This window comes from Pristis pectinata, chromosome 21 (genome assembly GCF_009764475.1).
Source record: "Pristis pectinata isolate sPriPec2 chromosome 21, sPriPec2.1.pri, whole genome shotgun sequence".
NCBI classification, from domain to species: Eukaryota; Metazoa; Chordata; class Chondrichthyes; order Rhinopristiformes; family Pristidae; genus Pristis; species Pristis pectinata.
The window spans coordinates 23,050,365-23,076,360 of NC_067425.1; the positions used below are offsets into that span (position 1 = coordinate 23,050,365).

General features: G+C 41.5%; 1 protein-coding gene across 9 annotated transcripts in view; it reads left to right on the forward strand.

The window, feature by feature from the left end:
* Window positions 1–25,996, forward strand: part of auts2a (activator of transcription and developmental regulator AUTS2 a) — a 940,688-nt gene that overhangs the window by 401,550 nt on the left and 513,142 nt on the right. For all 9 annotated transcript variants that reach the window (XM_052035563.1, XM_052035562.1, XM_052035568.1 and 6 more), the window contains one exon: window positions 10,433–10,534. In XM_052035563.1, coding sequence (XP_051891523.1) covers window positions 10,433–10,534 — 102 coding nt within the window. The remainder of the gene's footprint in view (window positions 1–10,432; window positions 10,535–25,996) is intronic.

Consider the following 25,996-nt stretch of genomic DNA (forward strand, 5'->3'; position numbering starts at 1 on the left):
GGTGTGGCATGGGGTTTTCATAAATGTGAGTGAGAGAATTGTTCTGAAAGCTGACATAGTCTCCAAATTTCTCTATAGCATAGAAGGAAGCCATTCCGCCCATTGAGTCTATGCCAGCAATCCCATTCCTACACTAACTTTCCCTGTAAGGTTTTCTTCCCACATTCCCAGTAACTTCCCCACACTAGGAGCAATTTACAGTGACTAATTAACCTACCAATCCATAAATCTTTGGGATGTGGGAGGAAACCGGAGCACCTGGAGGAAACCCATGGTGTCACAAGGAAAACATGCAAACTCCACATAGACACTGCCCGAGAAGAGGATCGAGCCCGCATTGCTGGGGATGTGAAGCAACAGCTCTACTTGCTGCATCACTCTGTTGCTGCCTCAAATGGTTTCTACCTTGTAAGGAAATATGATGTGACAAATATTAAAGGTCTTCACACTTTTATTTCATTTAATGCTGATATATTAATGTATGTTAATTCATTAACCGTTTATGGCTTTTCACTTTCGCTCATGGGGCAAGGTATTGTGGTGGTTAGGTTACTGGATGAGCAAATGGGCATTCCAGGGAGATGAGTTCAAATCCCACCATGGCAGCTGAGGAATTTAAACTGAAGGAATTAAAGTTAGTCTCAGTAACGGTAAGCACAAAACTATTGAATTGTCATAAAAAAAAAAACAATCTGATTCACTCCTTCAGGGATGGAAATTTGCCATCTTTGCCCATCCTGCCGATTATGTGGTTGGCTGTTAACTGCCCCCCTCAGATCAGGGGCAGTTAGGAATGAACCATAAATGCCAGTGTTTCTGCTAATGATGTGAGAGAATTCTAGGTAGTCTCAACTTCCTTCCCAGTGACATCCAATGAGTTTATTGTGAAATTTTTTTTGTTTTCTTTATATCTGCTGCATTCTTAGAGTCCTTCAGTAATCAGAGACTCTGCTACAGGCAAGATTCATTATCCATCTTCATTTATTGAGCATTATTAGCCTCAGGAATAGAAATTCCACAGATGCAGGACAATAATAACGTGCATCCATTTTAAAATACTCAGACTTAACACAGGTTATTACTAGGGATAGATAATATGGATGATTTTTATTGCCTTGGGCCAGTAAGATTGAATTTCTCTAAAGATCATGGCCAAGGTTGCGTGTGTGTGCTATGTTCTTCATGAAAACACAAATGGTTGAGATAAGATCAATGGCTTTGTCTGGATTAGAGCACAAATTGGCGCTTTGAGAGAAAATTTCCACTTCTCTTTTTGCGGCAAAATTGTAAGCATGTGGCTGAAGAGCTGGACCTCAGATTCGGAGACACAAGAGGCTGTAGATGCTGGAATCTGGAGCAACAAACAATCTGCTGGAGGAACTCAGCGGGTCGAGCAGCATCTGTGGGAGGAAATGAATTGTCGAACATTTGGGTCAAAACCCTGCATCAGGACTCAGTTCACTTCCTCCCACAGATGCTTCTAGACCCGCTGAGTTCCTCCAGAAAATTGTTCATTGGGCCTCAGTTTTTCCAGGCAGATTTTTTGGACTCCTCCAGTTAATGTGACAGAGCTGACACACTCGAGCCTCTCATGAGAGTTTCTGTAGGGTATGGACCCACTGCCCACACCCAAAAATAGGAGCCCATTGGCATGGCACTGTGGGTGGAGTAAAGGTGAGCACCTGCCATGTGGCAAGTTCCACCTCCTCATTCTAAAATGAGTCGCAACATGTATACTGATGCTGATCATTTCAGTCTGAGCAACTAGGCCGAAAGACCTTATCTTTAGATAATGGGATTTCTCCTCTTCACTTAAACAACTCAAACATGAACGGTAGCTCTTGTATTTCCATCCCTTCTCCCATCGCATATACCAAAAATGATGAAAGGATCTGAGGGAGAATGGCCTGCTGAGGGATCTCTTCCAATAAAAGAAACAACAGCTGCTCAGAAGCTGTCCAGTCTGGGTCTGGTGAACTGTTTTACCTTTTAGGATCTATGTGTTCAAAGTATTATGATTGTAGGATTGCTTTTAATGAACTTTTGAGCTATTTCACCAATGTGATTTGCAATCTAAATGATTACTTAGTGATGTATTGCTCAATGGAACAGCTGGAGGATCTGAATGGCCTTTTTTTTGTTGGTTCTAATGTTGCCATGTGAAGGCAGCCTCCATGCAGAATCCAGTGAAGACACTGTATATTGTCCATGAGCTGAAGTTTTGTTTCACCGCACTCTTCTGAACTCAGTATCTCATTCTTTGGGAGCATCTTTGCTCCAACATTTCAGAAGTTGAAAATCTTATGCCTGATAATGTTATGAAAGAAATCTGCCTCAATTTTTATACAAGAGGTCTCTTAGCCATTGGTCTGACTAGACAAATTCCTGAGCAAAAATATCACATCAGTGTGGACTTATCTCTTTCATCATAACAATTACTTAACGTAAACCAGGCCCGTGACAATTCTCATTAGAATTGTCCAGTTTGCTTACGGAGCTCAAATGCTGTTTGGCCTTCAGACATTGGTAATAGGCCATTTCTGATCCAGTCACATGCAGTGTAGAGCTCAACATCTGCGCAAGTACTGCATAGAGATGCAGAATGCCAGAAAAAAGTCAGTGGGGGGATGAATCAACAATAACATCATAATGGCAGAGCACAAGCAGAACTTGCCACATAGGGTATGGTGAGCATAGTGATTAAATTACTAAATTAGCATCCAAATCCCTGGATTATTGAACCAGAATCATGAATTCAAATCCCACCATGGCAGCTGGTGAAATTTAATTCCAGTTAATTAAACAAATCTACAATAAAAATCTAGTATTAGGGATGGTTATCTAATGGATATTGTAAAAACAAAACATGTAATTCAACAACTTCTTTCAGGGAAGGAAATCTCCCATCTGGGTCTGGTCTCAGTGCAACTCCAGATCTACCAATGTGGTTGGTTCTTGCCTGACCCGTGAAATGGCCCAGTGAAGTCTTGAGTTCAAGGACAATTAGAGATGGACAATAAATGCAGGCCTTATGGTGATGAATTATAAAGAACCTCATTTTACTTCTTGGAATAAAGTTGTTTTCTATCTCCAGCTGTGACAATGTGGTGTGCCTGCTGAGCCCGGCTTGTTTTGGGCAAGTTTGAGCAAGTATGTGGTGTGACATTTACCACTTAACAACATTCTTGCAAAATTCAAATTACAACTGGGTTACTGGAAAATGGCAGGTTGGTTTTGCAATCCTCTTCTTCTGCATCTTGCCACTCCATTCCCAGTGCAAGAAGCTGGGTAGACAGAGGACTCTTTGCCAATCTTGTATATCATTGGCATGCTACTCTAGCATCTTTCAAAGAGGCAGGTATTTATTATCACTTGATTGTGTCCAATGTTCATTCACAAATACTCCCTCATTCCCTCTCCAAAATTACGACACAAACTCAACAAAGAACATAGAAGTAACATTCTTTCCCACCCTCCGGAACACTGCCCGGATATGGATGAGCAAGTGGACAATTTATTGGCACACTAGGCTAGGCATAAAACTTTCACGGCCATTCTTGAGTGACATGAGGCCATAAAACTTGCTTGAATAAGGGACTTGTTAATTTACTTGTTAAATCAAATTAAAAATTTATAAATGCTTTTAGGTAAATGAGATCTCCTCAATGCAGCCCTCAAGGGAGTGTAGAATCCTAGGATGTAAGAATGCTGATGCTTAAACATTGATGCAGAACAATAAAATCCATTAAACTCTCCCAGGTTTATTACTGCAGAACTGAGCAGCTGTTGCCAGGCATTGCTAAGGGAAACCAAGAGATGGTGACATGGAATCTCAATGACTGAAAACTGCAGTGTACCTTTTTATTAACATGGAAAGGCAGGATTCTGAATAAAACTCTCATTTTAAGTAACCGTTCCATCTCTGTCAACCATCTTCCTAATATTAAGACAATGGTAATTTTTCAACCCATTAATTGAGTTGAGGGTGAAATGCCATATTTTCATTTCACTAATTTTACTGGAATTCAGTGTGCAAATATGAATGGAGGTGTGTGGGAGAATACTATATGCCAATTTATTATCAAAGAAAAAAAAGTTGCATTTATACAGCACTTTTCATGAGTGCATTGCTTTCATGGCAGGTGAAGTTCTTTTGATATGTGGTCACTGTTCTAATAAAAGCAGTTCCTTTGTGCACAGCGAGATCTCACAAACAGCAAAACAATGATCAAATAATTTACTTTCATGAAAATAAATAAGCAATGAATATTTTTGCAGGAGAATTTCCTGCTGTTGATTTAAACAGTGCCTTAGTGTCTTTTTCATGCCCCCTGAGAGAATAGATTCAACCTTGGTTTAAGATCTGATAGAATATGGAAGAGTACAGCACAGGAACAAGCCCTTCGGCCCACAATGTCTGTGCTGACCATGATCCCAATCTAAACTAATCCCATCTGCCTGCACGTAGTATGTATCCCTCTATTCCCTGCCTGTTCATCCATCTGTCTAAATGCCTCTTTTAAACATTGCTATTGCATGTGCTTCTATCACCTTCCCTGGCAGTGTGTTCCAGGCAGCTTTCCGTGTAAAAACAAACTTACCTCATAAATCTCCTTTAAGCTTTCCCTCTCTCACCTTTAAACCTATGCACTCTAGTATTTGACATTTCTACCCCATGTACCCTAGCTATGCCTATCTTAATTTTACATACTTCTATCACATTCTCCCTCAGCCTCTGACACTCCAAAGAAAACAATCGATGTTTGTTCAGCTTTTCCTTTTGGCTAATACACTCCAATCCAGGCAACATCCTGAGGGTCCTATTCTGTACCCTCTCCAAAGCCTCCACATCCCTTTTTACAGACTGGTGACCAGAACTGCACACAATGCTCCAAATGTGGCCTAAGCAAAGTTTTATCTGAAAGAAGGTTGGTTGGAAAGAAAGGCTCTTTCTCACAACTACACTGAGAACACTGGCTTGGTTTATCGGGTCAAGATCTTCTGATCCTGAGGGAAGTGATCTGTGGCACGTGGTGCAAAGTACACTTTGAGATCCTTGAGTGAGCATCCATTGGATTTCAGCCTGAGAAACTGTGGTCAAATTCATCTGTATGCTGGACCTTTTATCTGGAGCAGCTAACTAATCCATCTTATAGGGAGTACTTCGGGGACCAATTTATCTCTCAAGAATATTGAAAAGCAAACAATTGCCAGCAGACAATATTGTTATACATGTGGCAGAATATTAGGCACACCTGCAGTTTAAGCTATTGACAAGCCTGTGGTCTGCACACATGCTGCGTAAAACTACACGTTGGAGGCTTACATTCAGCACAATTTTGAATTATCGGTATTCTTGAAGCTGGTAGCTAGCTTTCCAAGTTAATGTCTCGACATCCTGCTTTTGATAAAGAAGTGTCCTTGATAGGGGTTGTGAAAAGAAGGCACATTGCAAGCATCCTGTCTCCCAAATGAAGGAGCAAATGGCAGCAGCAGAGAATGTGTGAATTATCATCTCTGGCAAATTGCAGATAGCTGTTTGCTCTTTGCTTTTGCTGTGAGCCACCACAATGCTGTTAAAACCCTTGTTGGCTTTCAGCTGTGTAAATGCAGCATGAAAATCCCATTACGAAAACCCACAAATCCAAAGCTTCTGTGCCTGTTTTCCCCATCTTGTGCAATGCATCCATAGTGGACACATCCCCTGTTAAAGGCTGCATTCATGAACAAATGCTGCAGTGATTCCATGAGCCCATAATACCTTAACTACACTAATCAGCATGCGGTTCTTAAATCTCCCTGAAGTACTCACTGCCCATCATGTATCAGGGCTGAGACGAGCTTTGGCGAGCTGAAACCAATTCGCATCATAGGTTCCGTCTCCTGCAATCTGGTTACTTGTTCATCCCTGATTTCTATTGCTCAGGTGGCAGTGACTTCAGATGCTGAGTTCTAAGCTCTAGAATTAACCCCCTTAAACCTTTCTGCCCATGCCTCCTTTTTGCAGATGCTTTTAAAGTCTCCACTTGATGAACCTGCCCAGTATCTCTTTATGAGGCTCAGTATCAAATTGCATTCAATAACACTCCTGTGAAGTGTTTTTTAGGCAGTTTACTTTGCTAGAAGTAATTATACAACTACAAGTGATCATTGCATTTTGAGCACAAGTGCAACAAAAGTACGTTGGTGACCTGGTTCTCATGTCCTAGGCTTTCGAGCTGGGGCTAGGGAACCTTTCAGTGATGGGGTTGCAATTGTATGTAACAAAAATTCAGTTTTTCTACTTGTACTGGAAAATGGGAACATCCAGAGCAAAACAGATTTCTCAGGTTAGGTAGTTTTAAAAAAAAGGTTTGGGAACTTCTATCATAATGTACACAGATGTTAAAATGATCTTCATCAACTTTGCTTGTGAACAGCCACTGGCTTGCAAATGCATAGAATGAATCTATACCATGATCATTTCAGATACAGGTTTAAATTTGGCCCAGGAAAGTTCACTATTGCCTATATGTGTCTTTGAGACAGCACTAGTTTCCCAATTATTTTCATTGTGCTTGATTTTTGTGTCTCTGCTTCTTTCTATGACTTGCTTCTCACTGCTTCATAAGAGTTAATGTAGTTTTTAAAGTGTTAACAGGTTTGTGCTCATGTTTCTTTCAACAGCTAACCTTTAAACATCAAAGAAAGATAAATCAGATTTAAAAAACCTTTAGTACTGTGGCTCTAGTCTTTTTCACATTATTTTAGGGGTACATGCTGATTGCTTATTAAAAACAGTTGTAAATTGCACATGATAAACTAAAATGAGACAGAGTGGAAACATTTCTTCCTTAAATAACAGTGTTATAAAAACAAAATGCGTGCTGTGTGGAAATCAATGACAGATGTAGATTCTGGCAGTTTCAGTGTTGCAAGTTAAATGAAAAGGGCTCTGGATAAGTTAATTCCTTGCCATGTTTTGAAGAGTGTGGAAATTAGCCTGTTGGTTGCTGTCAAATGGCTGCATTTTGTGAAAAGAAAATTGCATTCTGATGTGAACGAAGCATTTGCTCAAGTTAAAGGTGAGGGGTGGATGATGTGACGGCATAATATTGCTGTCAAAATTAATTCCAACACTCTACATTGTGGAGTTTGGATTTTTTTTAGTCTCTAAACAATCCTGAGAATTTTGTGAAATATTAAAAGTTTTCAGCTTTATGTGTCCCAAAGGTCAAATATTTGGAGCCAATAATTCTAGTCAGGTGCTAACAGTTGAAACTAGGTTTTGCTGAAATATAGCTGGGGTTGGAAGGTATAATATTAAACTCGTATATAAACCAAACCAGGTGGGTTTCTGAGGTTTTTGAATAATCTATCGCTCTGCTTTTTATTGTTTGTGTTGGCACAAAAGGATGCTACTCCCGGTGTGTTTGAAGCAGGATTAGGTCATTCACCCAATTGGGACTGTCCCACCATTCAATGTGATTATAGGCTGATCATCCATTGTAGTGCCTTGTTCACACCTGACCTCCTTATCCCTTGATCCCTTTAGCATTAGGAAATGTATCGACCTCCTTTGGTTATAATACCTCTAATATTTTGTAAATCCTGACCTGATCCCATCTGCCTTGCTCCTTTTAGGAATGGGACTAACTTTCACTGAAATGCTTTGCTTAGTACCTAGCAGATAACATTACAGTTGACTCTCAGTGACATGCAGAAGGGAAACGTGTGCTGCTCGTAATCTCCTATAGAAAGTATAAGCGGAGCCCTAGAAGCTCCTTTAGCCCTTTGAAGTTCCGTGTATGTATGCTCTTATAGTATTGGGCTCTTGCTCTTTCTCTGTGTTGATTTGTTCACATTGAGGGCTGTATCTTCAGCTGCTAAGAACCCAAAGTGCAGGAGTTCCTTCAAACCTTGCTGGCTGGCTCTCCTCCTCTAAGATTTCCCTGAAACGTACCTCTTTGCCTAAACTTTTGGTAATCTGCCCTAATACCTCCTGGTTCAGTGTGAATTTAATCTTTGATGATGTTCCTGTGAAGTACCCTGGGTCATTTTTGTAGCTTTAAGTCGGTTGTTCTTGCCAGCCTTGGCACACCAGAATGGTGAGATGTGTGTTCCTCTTCCTAGTAAATTCCCTGTTTAGCAAGGCTATACAAGGAAGTTTGAGAGGAAGGAAGGGAAATTGAGAAACAACTTACCTTGGGGCCCACTCTGTCACACCTTTTTTATGTAGAGATCAATAGAAATCTAGCAATAGGTTTCCTTCAGCTATACAATTGAGCCTGGTGCAAGAAGCTAAGAGAGTTTAAACGTGTTTAATTTTGGTTTAGATATTTATTCTGTATCTAAATATTTTCTCCTCGATGAAAATGCTAAATAGAAGAAAATAGATTAGAAATCTAATGAACTCCTAAATCAAGTGAAATTTTGGAACAATGGACTATATTAATGACAGGTTTGAAACTTTAAGACTGCTTTTTTTAAAGAGATTTCTTTTGTTCTTTATTTGGATCAAAATTGTGAATATATTTTCTATTCTTACATTTATGATTCATTGTCAGTTGCAAACAGTTTAACCCTTCTCCTCTCCATCACCACCACCACTTTGAAATAAATCAAGTTTCTAATGCCATACTTAATATGTTAGTATGACATTACCTCAAGCTATTTTTGCAATGTGGGCTCTAACAGATAATTTTGAACTCAGTAATGCTTCATATGCAGGAATATAGTGTGGAAGCAGTGAGCATTCATTTGTAACGTTTGCTGGACAGAACTTCTATCTTTAAGTTAATGTTGTGACACCAAAAACCTCGGGTAGATGAGGTTCCTGCATATGATTATCTAGGATGGTTATGCATTTGTGGTTGAGCATTTTCCCTTTGTCGTTTCTATTAAAACATTTGTCGGCCATTTTAAGATTGCATTTTTCAAATTTCGTATTCCTTTTCTTTTCATTGTGTATTTTCATGCTTGTGAATACTAATATCATTGTTGGCCTGGACAGCTGTCAAATCTGATCTTCATATATTTAATGAAATGTTTACAAATTTAACCAGTCAGTGGTGTCACTTTACGCCAAGAGGAATGTGCAGGAGAGAGAGGCTGGAGAATGAGCTTGAAACTATTAGTTACTGACACAATGACTTTACAGGGGACCAAATTACAGCCTAATGGGGCAATATGGCAATATGACAAGCTTAGTAAGCGTCAATATCAAATAACTTGATTTACATTGTAAAGATGATAGATTAGATTTGGCATCACTGGGGAAAATAATTTTCTTTTGTTTGAATCACTCTGTGTTCTCGGTGGCCTTACACATTTTGCATCCTTGTATTTGTCCTCTGGTCATTCCAGCAGCTACAGATAAAATAATTAGTGCAGTGAGAAAGTTTTCCAGATTCCCCTCCTCCGTTCCCTGGTCCCTTGCCATCCCACTGAGAATGCCCACCTGTCTCCATGCACCACGTTGTGTCCCTGTCAGCTGTTATTGTGTGGCATCAACCTCAGCAATCGCTTCGAGTGGCATGTCACTCTTACTGCATTTCCTGCTTAGGTGACAAAGCGACTCAGTGCCTCTGACCCAGTTGCAGTCCTCCTAGGAACAGCATTCATTCAAAGTGCTAATGGCAACAAAAAAGGCTGTTTATGTTTTAATTATGTGTTTTACTCTAGGGTTTTTGTCCCCCCCCCCTCCTGTTTTGTTGCAAATGATGGATGGTATTGGAAACTGGCAATTTTTTTCCACTCTGTCCTCATTTTTTATTGTCCTATAAAATATAATTTGTATAAACGCACCACCATATGTAATGGCTTGTCACATGCAATTCCCCAGACTGTTAAGCGATGCTCCCACTGCTGAAATAGGCGGTTCTTTTTGCCTCACCTCATTTTCTTTGCCAAACCAGTTAAAGGATTTTTCTTGAATAAAAAGTGAATCTGAGAAGGTTGGCAATGATTACTAGCTGAAAAATGCACCAATGCAAGCTCGACAGGCTAATAAATCCTGACTTGGCATTAGAGAGAATGTTATGCACTGTTCTCCAGACTGTTAGGCTCTCCTACTTGGGTCATATCATTTTCCATTATTAGATGTTTGTTTTATTGTGTCTGGAAAATGATTCCTGCTGGTTTTCTGCAAACTTGCTCTTAGAGTCTTTTCTTTCTTCATATCCTCGGGCCTTGCCGTCACAGGCAAGACCAGCATTTATTGCCCATCCCCAGCTGTCCTTGAGAAGGCTGTGGGGAGCCGCTACCTTGAACCATTGCAGTCCTTCTGGTGAAGATACCTCCCCAGGATGCTGGTAGATAGGGAGTTCTGGGATTTAGATCCAGCAACGGTTAAGTGATGTATTTCTCAGTTGGGATGGGGTGCGATAAAACCTGAGAAGACTTTTTTTCCTGCCTCCAACTTTATAGCTTTAATTTTCTTTTGCTTTTGCAGCTCAAGCCTTCCCAACACAGCTGCAGGGACAGCGACAGTGGAAGTATCAGCAGTGATTCTAAGGCTTCCAACAGGGGCTGCTCACATGAAAGACTGAGTGATGTAAGTAGAAGACATCTGGCTAATGATCTTCCCTACCGTCCTCCAACCCACCCCTCCCCCCAGCCCTCCCCCAATTCCCTCTTTAAATATACATGGTTATCAGCATGTGCTGGGCACCACACAGACATAAGCACACACCTTCATGAGAAATGTAGGGTGTTTAAATGGTTTGTGTTTGATGTGCTAATTATTCAAAAGTGCAATCAAATTCATGTCGTAATTAAAATTGTCAGTTGGCAGACAAGCTAAGAACTGAAAAAACATGGCATAACAAATGAAGTGAAATGATTCTGTGTGTAGCTATATGATGCTTCATCAGGCGTGAAATTAAATAAGTAATTTGATGTTAACGTCGGAAATTGAATTGATGCCTGCTGTCCCTATTCTGATGATCCCACACTTAAAGAACCCCCACTCTTGTGCAGAGAAGCCCTACTGCAACATGCATTGTATTTGATGGAGTGTGTGTTTATATTAAGTAGGCAATGAAAAGCAATGAATGAATACCAGCTTGAGCTGAGGTCTAGCCCTCTATAGGTCCTGTGTATAACAGTTATATCTCTGTAATTCTCGAGAATATCTATTCCATGCTTCTATTCCATGGTGTATGAAATTTAAAGTTTAGCTCCTTTGTATTATCCAGTTACCTGTCAAGCTGATGCTGCCTACTGCAAATGTAATTTGTTCAGTGACATGGAAGCAGATTCATTAACCTAGTTGTCACTGCTACTGTTACTTACCGAGGTCACTTTGATAGCTGCTCTCTTCATTGTTTACAGCTCCCTTACTGAGAACCAAGCTGTATGCTTCAAATGTACTCAAGATTATTGATAATTGTTTATTGTCAAGAATCAATACAATCATGAGAGAAAAATGAATAAAGCAATGTGTTTTTTTTGAAGATCTGGCATTGCATGAATACAGTTTTGCTCTGTGTATTATTAAAAGAATTATACTGTCATTTTAAATCTTTTCAAATTAGCAAATCAATTTTTTTTGACAGACAAAATAAATAGACCTCAAGATTCCTTTTTGTACAATGTACGCTGAGGTAAATTTGTTAAACTGATCGTAATACAGCTGAGGCTCATTTGTAGCATTCTTATCTAAGCACCAAAAGACTGTTGGTTCAAGGCAGGGACTTGGACATAAAATGAACACATGAATTAGGAACAGGAGTAAGCCATTCAACCCCTGCAACCTGCTCTGCCATTTAAAAAGCTCGTAACTGCTCTGATTGTAACCTCAACTTCCTGTCTACCTGCAGTAATCTTTCAACCCTTGCTTTCCAAGTATCTATCTCCCCTGATTTAAAAAAAATATTCATAGATTCTGCTGCCATCAGCCTCAAAGAAGGAGAGTTCCAAAGATTCATAGCCTTCCAAGGGAAGAAATTACACCTTATTTTTTCTGAAATGGGTGGCCCTTTAATTTTTAAAAAGATGACCCTTAACTCTCAGCTGGCTCTCCAGTGTAGGAGAGAGCAGGTGTTGCTGTCAGAGATGCAGCCATTCAGATGTACGGTTAAGCTGAAGCTCCACCCTGGCTCCAAGATGGGCATAAATGATCACATCACTAGAGCTCGTCCTGGTGCTGTTAGTGATATCTATCTCGTATTCAATGCATTGGAATATTTCATCTGGGCAACATAACACACCTTGCTGTACAGGAATTTGCCTCATTTTTATATTACAACAGTGACTAACATCAAAAGTCTATTTATTTTTAATGATGCCCAGACGTTGTAAAACATCCAAGATAAATCTTGTAGCTGAACATGGGCAGATTTGAGTCATGATGATTTTAATTGTTATTTGATCAAGAAACATTCTGATAAATATTTTTTTTCTGTATTTTTTCTCCCCATGTTTCTGACCTTCTGAAGAAGCCTACCTTCCACATGTTATGCTTCTTCAGAAGGTCAGAGGGCATGGGATCCAGGGAAGCTTGGCTGTGTGGATTCAGAATTGGCTTGCCTACAGATAGCAGAAGGTTGTGGTGGAGGGAGTGCACTCAGATTGGAGGGCTGTGACTAGCAGTGTCCAACAAGTATCGGTTCTGGGACCTCTGCTTTTCGTGATTTTTATTAATGATTTGGATGAGGGGGTAGAAGAGTGGGTTGGCAAGTTTGCAGACAACACAAAGGTTGGTGGTGTTGTGGATGATGTGGAGGATTGTCGAAGATTGTAAAGGGACATTGATAGGTTGCAGAGCTGGGCTGAGAAGTGGCAGATGGAGTTCAATCCGGAGAAGTGTGAGGTGGTACACTTTGGAAGGATAAACTCCAAGGCAGAGTACAAAGTTAATGGCAGGAAACTCCAAGGTGGAGTACAAGGTAAATGGCAGGATTCTGGGCAGTGTGGAGGAGCAGAGGGACCTGGGGGTTCATATCCACAGATCACTGAAAGATAGGGTAGTTAAGAAAGCTTATGGGGTGTTAGTTTTCATAAGTCGTGGGATCGAGTTTAAGAGCCGCGAAGTAATGATGCAGCTTTACAAAACTCTGGTTAGGCCACACTTAGAGTACCGTGTCCAGTTCTGGTCACCTCATTATAGGAAGGATGTGGAGGTGTTGGAGAGGGTGCAGAGAAGATTTACCAGGATGCTGCCTGGATTAGAGAGTATGGATTATGAGGAGAGACTAAAGGAGCTAGGGCTTTACTCGTTGGAGAGAAGGAGGATGAGGGGAGACATGATAGAGGTATACAAAATATTAAGAGGAATAGATAGAGTGGACAGCCAGCACAGCCAGCACCTCTATCTTTAAGATTCAAGAGAACCTTTCTCATAACAGAAAGAGGTATCTGGACACACAGTTTTGGTACTTCAAAAAGGAGAATTTTATTTACAAAGACAGACGCGGGAACAGAAATGAGAAGGAACAAATGCACACGCGCACTCGTGATCGCGAAACGTGGGGGGGAGTCACAACAGGGGTGAAGTGCACACACGCAACAAACTAGTACAAACGATCAGGTAGCAAACAAATACATTGTCTGAACACCCCGAATCTGGACAAACAACGGCTCTATGCTACTGGGAATCTACTTAGGACGCTCCTAGACCCCTGTGGAAGTGCACCCTCTCACCTGTGGTCTCGACCCCGGCAGCAATCGGAAAAGAGAGTGAACTGCCCACATGTACCACCTTTTATAGGGCTGTAGCTGGGTGGAGCCCATTCAGGTAATTTAAACAAGCCAATGATTCAGGGTCAAGAACAAAGGTGAGTTACAAGCCAATCCTTAGGTATGCTCTTGATGGGTGGGGTGGAGCGGAGCCGGACCCTTGATTGACAATGGTGTAGCTTCCGACCCGATGGACAATGCTATCATCCGACCATGGGGGTCAGTAGTGTTGTGACTGCCACCTGACCCCTGGGCTTTCATACTACACTTTCCCAGGGCACCAATGCTCAATACAAGAGGGCATGGCTTTAAGGTAATGGGTGGGAAGTTCAAGGGAGATGTCAGAGGGAGGTTTTTCACCCAGAGAATGGTTGGTGCATGGAATGCGCTGCCTGGGGTGGTGGTGGAGGCAGGTACGTTGGCCAAATTCAAGAGATTGTTAGATAAGCATATGGAGGAATTTGAGATAGAGGGATATGGGGAAGGTAGAGGTTAGATAGTCCTAGGCATGGTTTAAAGGTCGGCACAACATTGTGGGCCAAAGGGCCTGTATTGTGCTGTACTGTTCTATGTTTCTTTTACAACTGCCTCGCCATGGTAAAAAATTTGGTATTGGCATGTTTTCTGTTCACCAGTGCACATTAGGTTTGGTACAGAGTGAAGGTTCTTCTCCTTTGGTCTCACCTCTTATATCAGAAGAACACCTACTTGCTCCAGCCATTTCTAGTTCCTTTTGCTAGCCATGCACTTGGCATCCATTGTTGACCTGTGCCCACTCTCAACAGGTGAATCGACCAAAATTGCATCCACTAACAAATTGAAGGAAAACCTCCTCAACCCCGATGTGTTCAGGCCAGATTTGAACTCCCAGAGATTTGTTCCCAGCAAGAATATTAGCCTTGATAATTCTGCATTTATATATAAACATCTGCAACTTTACTGATCCCTCATTCATTTCCTGAACAGTGGACAGTGATTGGGTCCAATGTAAAAGTGTGTTTACTTTGAATGCTAGCAGCTGAATATATTTTTCAAGTTCAGAGATGGTATAGGTTTAGACTTCTCAAGTGTTTTGATCTAATTTTTCAGCGTCTATTGTGGAAAAAGGGATTTGTCCATTCTCGTTTAATAATGAACATGCTTGACCAATTTCTGATGAGTGACAATGGAACAGTTGCCAATATTATAATTATTCTTGAGCCAAAGCAAGTCATGGACTTGTGCTTTGATTTCTGTCTAACCATAACGGAGTGGACACAGTGGTCCTGCAGCAACACAATTCTCCCAAGGCCCTTGCAACAACCTCTGTTTGTGTAGGACCTTTAATGAAAGGTCCAGGCTTTTCACAAAGGAGTAAGGAAACAGAAAATAAATTGAAGCTAAGCTGCACATGAGGGCATATGACCAAAATCTTGACCAAAGAGATGGGATTTAAGGAATGTCTTAAAGGATAAAGTGAGTTAGAGAGGTTTGTGAGGGATTTGGGCTGGCCAGCTAAAAGCATGACTGCCGACAACAGAGAGATTAAATTCAGGAGTGTTCAGTTGGTTAAAGGTAGAAGGGAAGAGATATGTCCATGAATTATAGAGCTGGAGGCACAGGCTGAGAATATGAAACCATGGATCAATTTGGGGGAAGAAATAGATGAGAATTCTAGAATAGAGGTGTTGCTTAACCAGGAGCAAACATAGGTCAGCAAGCACAATAACAACACTTAAAAGATATTTGAACAGGTACACGGATAGGAAAGGCTTGGAGGGATATGGGCCAAACGTGGGCAAATAGGATTGCTTGGATGGGCATCTTGGTTGGCATGGATGAGTTGGGCTAAAGGGCCTTTTTCTGTGCTCTATTACTCTCTGACTCTTAGCACAAAGGAGATGGTTTGAGTCAAGTCACAGAGTTGTGGGTTACCTCTTCTTTATTGCTTGCAACTGGTGGTCGTTATTCAATTAGCCTTGGAGAAACACCTAATCATCAATAGATGATCAAAGATTAGTTCTAAATGCTTGTTCTGTGGTTTCATTTTGATTGAAATGTCAGTTCGTGTGCTAATATGGCAAATAAGAATTTGCTGTAATATGGATAACTTCAGGTGTTCGAAGAGCTCAGTTCCCCATAATATAAGATACTAGTGGTCATGGGAATTCAGTGCTTCAGCCATTCAGACATAGGGTTGATGAAAGATGTGGTATTGATGTTTTCCCTGGCTGGAACATCCAGATTTAAAGTCTCAAAATCAGGGATTAGGTATTCTGGGCTGAGATAAGAAGAAATTTCTTGACAGGACAGGTGTGGAAACAGAAATCAATGTTGGCATATTAATGGATGTGAGGGATATGTGAATATCACAGAAAGGTGGCACTGAGGTAAAAGATAATCCATAACGAAGTAGAAGCTACCTTACCACTCTTTTTCTTGTGTTGTTATGCAAATTCATATTTTCCGTGGTAGGGGTATCAAAAAGAAGAAGGCTTAAGGTGAGAGGAAGGAGTTTTAAAGGTGGTCTGAGGGGTAGATTTTTTTTAACACACGGAGTGGTTGATCTATAGAACGTGCTGCCAGAGGAGGTGGTAAAATCAGATACAATTACTACATTTAAGAGGCATTTATACAGACATTTAAAAAGGCAAGGCACAGAAGGATATGGTCCTAATGTACGCAAATGGGATTAGTGCAGATGGGCAAAAAAGGTCAACGTGGACGTGCTAGGCCAAAGGGCTCGTTTCTCTTCTGTACAACTCTTTGACTGTTATTAGTAACGATTTGTTCGGTTTCAATTCCAGCCGCTGTCTGTAAGGAGTTTGTGTGCTAATATGGCAAATAAGAAATAAGTGTGCTAATATGGCAAATACGTTCTCCCCGTGTCTGCGTGGGTTTCCTCCGGGTGCTCCGGTCTTCTCCCACTTTCCAAAGATGTACAGATTAGGAAGTTATGGGCGTGCTATGTTGGTGCCGGAAGCGTGGCAACACTTGCGGGCTGCCCCCAGAACACTCTACGCAAAAGATGCATTTCACTGTGTGTTTCATGTGACTAATAAAGGTATCTTATCTTATCTTCCTTTGAAGTAGAACATTATGACACTATTTCACAATTGCCAATGTTACGAACCTTGAGCAGGCTCACAGCTGAAAGGCAGTTTCCGTCAGCAGATCATGTTTGGCAAGCCTGTCCTCTTCAGCCAGAGATCCTATCACCCCACTTCCTTCTCTTCGTTTTCTCTTTTCCCCCACACACCTTTCATTCCCCCTCTTCCTGTCTCACTCTTCCCTCTAACCCCCTCTGCCTCGCTCCTTCATTTTCTGACTGCCTTTCCGTGTACGATTAATCCACCTAAAATGAACATTAACTTTAGATTAGAATGGCAAAGAGAAGTTGGACTGGTGTAGGAAATCAAAGGAACTCAAATATAGTGTTAGCCTCATGTTCTGCTTCTTGGACAGTTAATTGATGGCAGTAAATGGTAGTTTCAATTGCTCCACATTTAAAGACGGTTAAATGCCACACTGATCTTTATGATAATGTGAAAAGAAATTTATTTGCAAGCAGGGTAAAAGATGTTATCAGCAAGACATGTTATTGTCGCAAACTCCTGGAAAAGTACTGAGGACACGAAGAATGATCTTCCACAATTCAATAATTGTCTAAATGAAAATTTTAAAAAAACTGCAGACGCCAGAAATCTGAAATAAAGACAGAAAACGCTCAGCAGCTTAGGCAGCTCCTATGGAAAGAGAAACAATTACTAGTTCAGGTTGAAGACCCTTCATCAGATGGTGCCAGAATTTGAGTGTGTCTGGCATTTTCTGTTTAAATTTCAATAATCTTCTTGCCCAGTGAGTCACAAATTTTTGTACAGTTCAGTATGGTGACTGGTATGATGTGATTCTGAGGCTGACATCAGAGAGCTCAGATTCACAAAGGGACTTCAATCCTCTTTAGGCATGAGGCTGGCATTATTTGCTCTGGAAAGCTGCTTACTTACAGCAGGCATAATGTCGGTGAGGACTGAGAGGCAGCTGTCACTCATCATCCGTCAGGAAGCTTGGAGAGGTGGCCTGTAGCAGCCTGAATTTCCAGGGACCTATAGCAGCAGCTAAAGTGCTGGAAGAACCCCTTTAGGCACAGGGTGTTGATGGAGCTCCAGCTATTCCTTATGACAAAGAAGGAGGCCATTTGGCCCATTAAGTCCATGCTAGCACTCAGAGCAATTGCATTCCCCCACCCACCTAAGTTAATTAACCCAGCAACCTACACGTTTTTAGGACATGGGAGGAAACTGGCACATGTGGGGAAAAAATGTGCAAACTCCACACAGCCAACACCCCAGATCAGCTTTGAAACTGTGTTGCTGGAGCTGGTGACAGCAGCACTGTCTGCTATGTGACAGTGCCACCCCTGATGAGCATTAACATTGATGGAATGAACAGAATATGCAGCAGGGTAACCAGAAAATAGCAAACTGAACCTTAAGCTGGAGTGGTGAAATCATTGGGCAGCAGTTTGCTTGGAAGGATGGGAGTTCCGTGTTGAATGACCACCATTTTTCCACATAATTCCAAACAAGGTTTGGATTTGTGCAAAAATGCATAAGTCCCAAACTACCTTCACTTCCAGTTCCTCAAATGCAATCTGCTGTTGGACTCCTTGTGAGCCCAGGTGGTGAAGTCAAAATTAACTGCAGTTCCCCAGCCCTTCCACTAGGAAATACTCCCACTGAACTTGTACCAAATGATGCCTATTGTGGGAATGAAGAACAATAGTTATGAGGGAGAACCATAACTGTTAATTCATTTATGTCTTTTAATTAATTGAGTCATGGAGTCACGAGTTTAGTTAAATGCTTTAATTAAATGTTAAGTGTTTTAATTTTTAATTTAAATTTTTTTTATTAATCATTAACATTTTTAATTTCACTGATTTTTATAAGTTCTGAAGGTAGTTCAAAGATATTCAAACATTTAATAGATTTGACAGCTAGCTAAGCTGAGGCATGGCTCTTTACATGCAGGGCTTTTGACAGTATGAAGCTGTGCAAGGCTATACTGTTGCATAGCGTCTACCCATTTAAGATCAGGGCTTACCACAAGTCAATGTCAGTGTATCGGCAAAATATTAGAATGTTCAGCAGAAAATGTGACCACTTGACACAAGCAGAAAGTACTGGCCCATTATCTAAAGCTTCATGCATGCTGCTCAAGCTGACTCAACTTGAACTGCTCCCCTCAGCACACTGCTGAAACATTCTCTCCAATAGCTGCAGTAATGCCTGATAGTCAATACTCAAAAGCCCACATCTCCTCGAACAGTCAGGCAGCTGTATTCTTCCCTGCCACGATTCAGATTCACACATATCTGGCCCACTTGGTTCTTTGAGAAGGATGTAGGCTAACTGGTGATTGAGTGGGAGAGAATGAGTGACTTGGTGCATGCTGAGAAACCCTACATTGGCTGTCTTACTATTGTGCAGCCAATGGGTTAAAATGCTGTCTGTATGAAGAGCCTTCACATGTGGAGCTCTGGAGAGGAAATGATATTAAATAACTGCTTTGGTATTGTGAATAAGGGATTAAAGTGAGAAGCTAAACAGAGGCAGAAGGTTAGCACCAGTCCAGAGCTGAGAATAATCAAACTCCTTAAATATTTTCGGCTCTCTCCGTGTTCTTGCAAGGATTTAATGGAAACCCCCTTTTCCAGGGTTAGAAGGTAGTTGCACAGGATTACTCTTCTCTTGCTCATGTCTTCCGCAAGTCTGAGGAAATATGAAAATTTCCAGTTGTGGAGATAGTGATCCCCATACTGAGGCACCGTGCACAGTGAGTGAGTTAGTACATTCAGTGACGAGAGCACCCTTTTAAGGTGAATGCATCGGAGCCAGTGTCAGCCACAGTCAGCAGTACACACTGTTAGCATGCCAGGGTTTGCTGCTTCCATGCAATGGACAATTACTAGAGAAGGAAACCAGTTGGCTCATCATGTCCAGGCCAGTTAAAAAAAAGAACTACCCAGCCTAATTCCACCTTTCAGCACCGGGTTTGTAGCCCTGCAAGTCCTAACTATTCAAGCACGCGTCAAAGTACTGTTTAAATGGCATGAGGGTCTTTTTCTCTACTATCCTTTCAGGTAGCGGGTTCCAGATCCTTACCACCATCTGATTAAAACATTTTCCTCACCTCCTCTTTAATCCTTCTACCAATTTCTGTAAATCCAGGACCCCTGGATTTAACCTCTAGTAAGGGAAACAGGTCCTTCCTATTTTTTCAGCTGTGCCCCGTAGTTTCATGCCCCTCGATAATGTCTCCCCTCAGCCTTCTTTGTTTCAAGGGAAGACAACTGCAATCTATCTGTTCTTATTTCCAAAGCTTTACTCTATACTTCAGTCAAAGCACTGCTCCGTGTCCTGAATTTCTCTTGAAGCACTGCATGGAATGTTTGCAGATCTGTCTGTCATCAATACTGCACGAATGTTCAGTCTTCCACTCGTGAAAGCAAAGAAAGTCTTCATCATTCATGGAGGACAGATGAGCACATGGGCCTCTCCCGGACGCGCCCAGCTTTAGGCAGTGGACAGGTATGAGGATTAACAAGACTAACGTTTCTTTTCAACTGTGAGGACCTTTCTTGATGGTAATTGTAAGATGATTATCAGCCAAGCACTACAGCGTGTGTTAATTAATGTGAGCTGCTGTGGCTCTGGGATAAATCATACCTCATCACAGTTCACTCCCAATGCCAGAAAATTCACCAAAGAAATAAACAAGTCTAATTTATATTCATTTATTCTTTGGAGGCAGCAAGTCACTGCTTATCACTGGGTGCATTGAGGGCGATTAGGTCACCCATAAAGGCTGGAAACCAGAGTCACCGGACAGACTGGCCCACGCAGACCATAGTGAACCAGTTACTACAGCCGGATGGTACTTGGGACCGTTTTCTGCTGGCTGGCCCACAAATTACCATACTTGCTGGGAGTTGGATTTGCAGCCTGAGTGATGGGCTTTGAACTTGCAGCCTAATTTTCAGGACCGGTTGCCACAGCTCACCAAGGACAGAGATGTAGCCAGTGTCTGCAGGGAAGAGTAGTCTGAAGCACTCCTCAGTCACGACTTGACTCTGTCCTTGACACGTGTGGCCCTGACTCCATCCTGCAGCCAACCTATCCAATCCATTCTGGCCGCCTCTCCTGATTGAAAAGGCTCGAAAGGGCAATATAGGTCTGTTGAACTATAAGGCCTTGGGAGCAGATGGTGTCTCTGCATAAAGGTCTAAAACTTGATGAAAGGGAACTTAAGTCACAATTCACAACCTCCTCTCCATGTGTGAGGGAGGAGATTTCAGAGACACTCCCACTGTATCTGCCTTCAAGAAAGGACCCACATTACAATTGTGTGAACTACAGATGGCCTGATGTCTACCACAGACAAAGTCATGGCCAGGATCCTTTTCATCCTCCTCTTCCATGAGCTAAGAAGTAATCCATGCTGTGGATTCCAACCACTGAGATCCACAGTAGACAGAAATTTCACTGTGCAATGACCCTCAAGAGGAACAGAAGAAGAACATTAACCATTACACATGGCTTTTTTTTAATGTCAACCAAGAGGGACTGTGGCGTATTCTTCTCAAATTTGGCTGCCTTCAGAAATTCACCTTCCATCTTTCTTCTGCCACATGATGACATACAAGCTGTGATCCTAACCAACTGAATTAACAACAGATGCAGTCTCAGTGCAGACTGGTGCTCCATCACTTTTCTCAGTCCTTCTCGTCACAATGGTTCACCTCTTCTCCAACAAGCTTCTCACTAGAACGGAGCTAATCTACAGGACGAATGGGAAACCATTCAACCCAAGTCATGCCAAATTCACTCCAACCTCAGTTAAGCGAGCTGCATTATGCAGATGATGCTTGCATATGCACACATTTGGAGGCCAAGCTCCAAGTCACCATAAACCTCATTCACTGAACCATGTAAGAGAATAGACAGAGGAAATGACTCGGGGGGGTGTGCAAGTCCTCCTTGAAAAGGTGCAGCATCTTCATCAACTCAGGAATCCCTGGCCCATGACCACTAAAATGGAGCAGAACCATTCAAGATGGCACTAAGAATCTTCAGTCCATGGAGCACACAAAAAGCCCATCGTGCAGAAGGAGTGCACCATTTCCCAAACTATCCATCCTCCTGCCCCTTCAAAGAACCTTCTCCACCACCTGTGGCAGAGACTGTGGGCCCCACATTGGCATCATCAGCCACTTCAGAACCCACAGAAGTGGAATGGAAGCAAGTCATTCTTGACCCAAGGGACTAGCTTAGAAGAAGCAGGAGATCAGAAACACTAAGTTGCCAGTTTCAGGAGATACTTGGTGCTATTGGCCAGACCTTTTTGCTGACTACTGGTTCTTTTCCCTGTTGTTATGCTCCCAGGCCTCCTCTCAGAACAATGTTCTGCTTCTCCAATTGACTTACTGATTAAACTTTATGATCCACCTCAGTTTGACCTTCGTGTATACCAGCAACAAGTTTACCAATCACATGTGTCTCACTGAAGCATGCATAAACAGTTGCTTTCCTGTCATAGGCACAAACATTAGGATTTTATTTTTGGTTCCAAACTGTGAAAAATGACTACAAAATGCTAGTGATAATTCTGGAGGAATCAAGTACATTTGGTTGGAATTTTACATTCTTTTTCAGTGTAAGGTTGTAGCCTGGTTGTAAGTCCATAATCAGGACTGCTTCTTAGTTACTCAGAGTCTTAGGATTTTGGAAGTTGGAGAATGGTAAGCTGCAAGGAGTATTGGAAAACTTAAGTGTGGAGGTTACAGAGGAAAGGTGAGGACGTTGGCATTAGATAGGCTGGGATGGGGCCAATGTGAGGCAAGACAATTAAAGATTTCAGAACCAGATGGGTGGATGGAATTGAGATCAAGATGAACCACAATATCAGTAAGGGGCGGAGGGACTGATCCTGTCACTGTGTTGCAGGGGTGGAAGTAGGTAGTCTGGGGCAGGTACAGTAGTGTAGCTGTTAGCGTAACGCTATTACAGCGCCAGCGACCCAGGTTCAATTCCCACTGCTGTCTGTAAGGAGTTTGTACGTTCTCCCCGTGACTGCATGGGTTTCTTCCAAGTGCTCCGGTTTCCTCCCACATTCTAAAGACGTACAGGTTAGGAAGTTGTGGGCATGCAATGCTGGCACTGGAAGCATGGCGACACTTGCGGGCTGCCCCCAAAACACTATGCAAAAGTTGCATTTCACTGTGTGCTTCGATGTACATGTGACTAATAAAGATATCTCATCTTATCTTTCTCTGGAAGATTCTGAAGCTTAGTTCAAGGTTGAATAGGGTGACAAGTTTCTGATGAGAATGGAGGGGTTGAGGGGAAGTAGTTTTAAAAAGATGAGTGACAGCAGAGAAAAAGTAAATTGGGCCTTAGATTTCCTCTCTAAGACTACTGGGTGATTCTGGCTGAGAAGAGCGAGACACAGTTGAGTTTGATAGGCTCTACTCTTATCAGCCGAGCAAATTGTACAACAAACACGTCAAATGATTTGGAAAAAAAAAATGATTTTGGAAAAAAAGTGATGTTTATAGCCACAGAACATTCTGTATCAGCTTGCAGACAATGACAAACTTTTGTCACCATTAGTTGTAATATGAGAAAGCTGGATGGCATGTCCTTGCAAATAGCCATGTTGATGAGCTGTTTTTAAAGTCATGAAGTTTGTACTGCACAAAAACAAACCCTTTGGCCCACCACGCCAATGCTGACCTTTTTGCTCATCTGCACTACTTGCCCCCATTAGGATCATATCCTCCCATCACTTTGGTTCCATCACCTTCATTCAATGTCCATTCATTCTAATCATCTCCGCAAATGAGAACCATTTCATTCGACTCAGTTTTTACCCTCATGATTTTAAGTACCTCTGTCTGATCTTCTACCACTCTCCTCACCTTTCAGGAAGATCAACACCAGCTTTTTCAGTCTATCCACATAACTAAGTCACTATTCCTGGAATCGTGTTGGTAAATCTCTTCTATATCCTCTTCAAAGCCTACAACAATCTTTTCTAGTGTGACACTCAGAAATGGACACTGTACTCCAGTTGTAGCCAACCAGTGTTTTTGTAAAGATTCCCCCTATGACTTCCTGGCTCTTATACTCAGTGGTTCTGTTTACAGAATCCAAGACCCCATATTCCTTAATCTGCCTTCCTGTTTCAGCACACGATGCACCTATACAGCCCAGATCTTCCTGTTCTTTATACCCTTTCAGAACCAAGACCTCCAGTTTATGTTGCCCCTTCTCATTCTTCCTACCAAAATGTAACACTTCACACTTCTCAGCATTAAGTTTCATCTGCCACCAAAATGCTATTCCACTTGCCTTTCTAGATCTCCTTGAAGTCTGTGACCTTTCCCTTCACAGCTCACTACACCTCAAAGATTAGTATCACCTGCAAATTTGAGAAATTGTACCCAGTATACCCAAATCCAATGTATTTAAGAAAAACAGTGAGTCCTCATACCAACCTCTGAGCAACCTTTAATGTACACTTCAAAGAAAGTCTGTTTCAATTGGCAGTGACGTGGCTGTATTTTGTTTCTTAAAGCATTTTTCACAAACTCAAGGCATCCCCGGGAGATTTATGGCCAATGAAGTACAATTGAAGTGTGGTTACTATTATAATCCAGGAAGTACATTAGCCAAGATTTGCAAAACAAATCCTCACAAACAGCACTGAGGTAAAGATGATGCACATCTTCAGCAAGTAGCTCTAAGCATGCTGCGTAGTAGCAACTGTATGTTCCAAGCCATTTATCTGGAAGCAACATTCAGAAATGGTGTATACATAGTAAGTTGGTCAAGGGCAAGAGATTTCTGATGCCCAAATTACTGAAGACACTGCAAAGAAACATGGAAAAATGTTTTGTGGAATTACTTTTGGACAGGACTCAGGAGGATAATTCTCCAACTGTTTCTCAAACTCGTACGTTAAGACCTCCTCACCACCTCAAACCTTGATTTAATGTTTGATTTGAAAGATGGCACTTTCTGACAGTGCAGCACTCCCTCAGTAATGTTAGCTTTGATTTTTGTACATAAAGCTCGGAGTGAGACTTGAATCCACAACCCTTCTGACATGCTATCAACTGAACAACTTAATGTGCACCAAATTACTGAAGACACTGCAAAGAAACATGAGAAAATGAATAATTGGTATTTGGCAGCTGTTGTTGCATGTGACATTGGACAAGGTGGTACTTAGTCTGATTGGTATTAATGAGAGCCAAGAGGCTCTTCCAACATTCATCTTTTATCTTTCACTTCAGAACACATGCAATCTATCATCCTTGACAGCTTAACGTCAGGCAAAAGATAAAGTGAAATAGATTGTGCTTATTAAAAATTGGTGAACAAGGAAGCGATTTAAATGAAGAGATTCTTTAGCGATAGCAAAAAAAAAGTATATTATTTTTACAAAGCCCTGCAGTTTTAAACACCAAAGATCATTCAGATTTTTGAATAGGAATGCACCAGCATTGAATTTTTCATAGGTATGCATTTTAAAATTTGTCATTCCAAGTATGTTTTTTTTATTTAATCAATTGCACACGATTGATTGTATTTTAAATGGTAGACTAATGCAATCTGCTGGACAATCACAGAGAATGACAATTTTTTTTAAAGAATTACCTGCAATGGATGTTAACACTCTCTCTCGCGTACCAGTAAACCAAGAAATAATGGGTAGAGTCCATTGAAAATGGATTGCTTGATAGTGTTTTGAACCATGATATCTGCTTTATTTGCATGCCACATGACTATATCACGGATGGCCCAGTTAGTTTTGGTAAATATTTGGATCTTCCATGCTCAAGTAACCTAAACTTTTGAAGATATGAGGAGAACAATGATTATTTTTGTTATCTATTTAGTTCCAGTCCAGACTAACAGGTTGAACTTTTCCTCTGCTGGCTGCCTTGGGGAAAGAATTTGGGAAGAAAATTCAGTGGTGATCTGACTTTGCCGACTAATTGGCTGACACTCATGGAGAGGATGGCTCAGCTGGCAGATTTTAATAATTGTAGGGGCAGTGCACTGGTCTAAAATTGGAGCAAAGCGGTGCTGACAATCCCAAGGAACTGTGTACCAGGAGACCAGCCAAAGAACATTTTTGGATGCATGCTTCTCCAGGAGTATCCATTTCATAAGGTAGCTTGCATTCTGTGGTGCTCTGTGAAGCAGGTGTTGACATCTTGGCCACGCTGCTGAAATGCTACCAACCAGTTTTGCAGAGCCTGGAAAACGGACCCAACAATAATGAT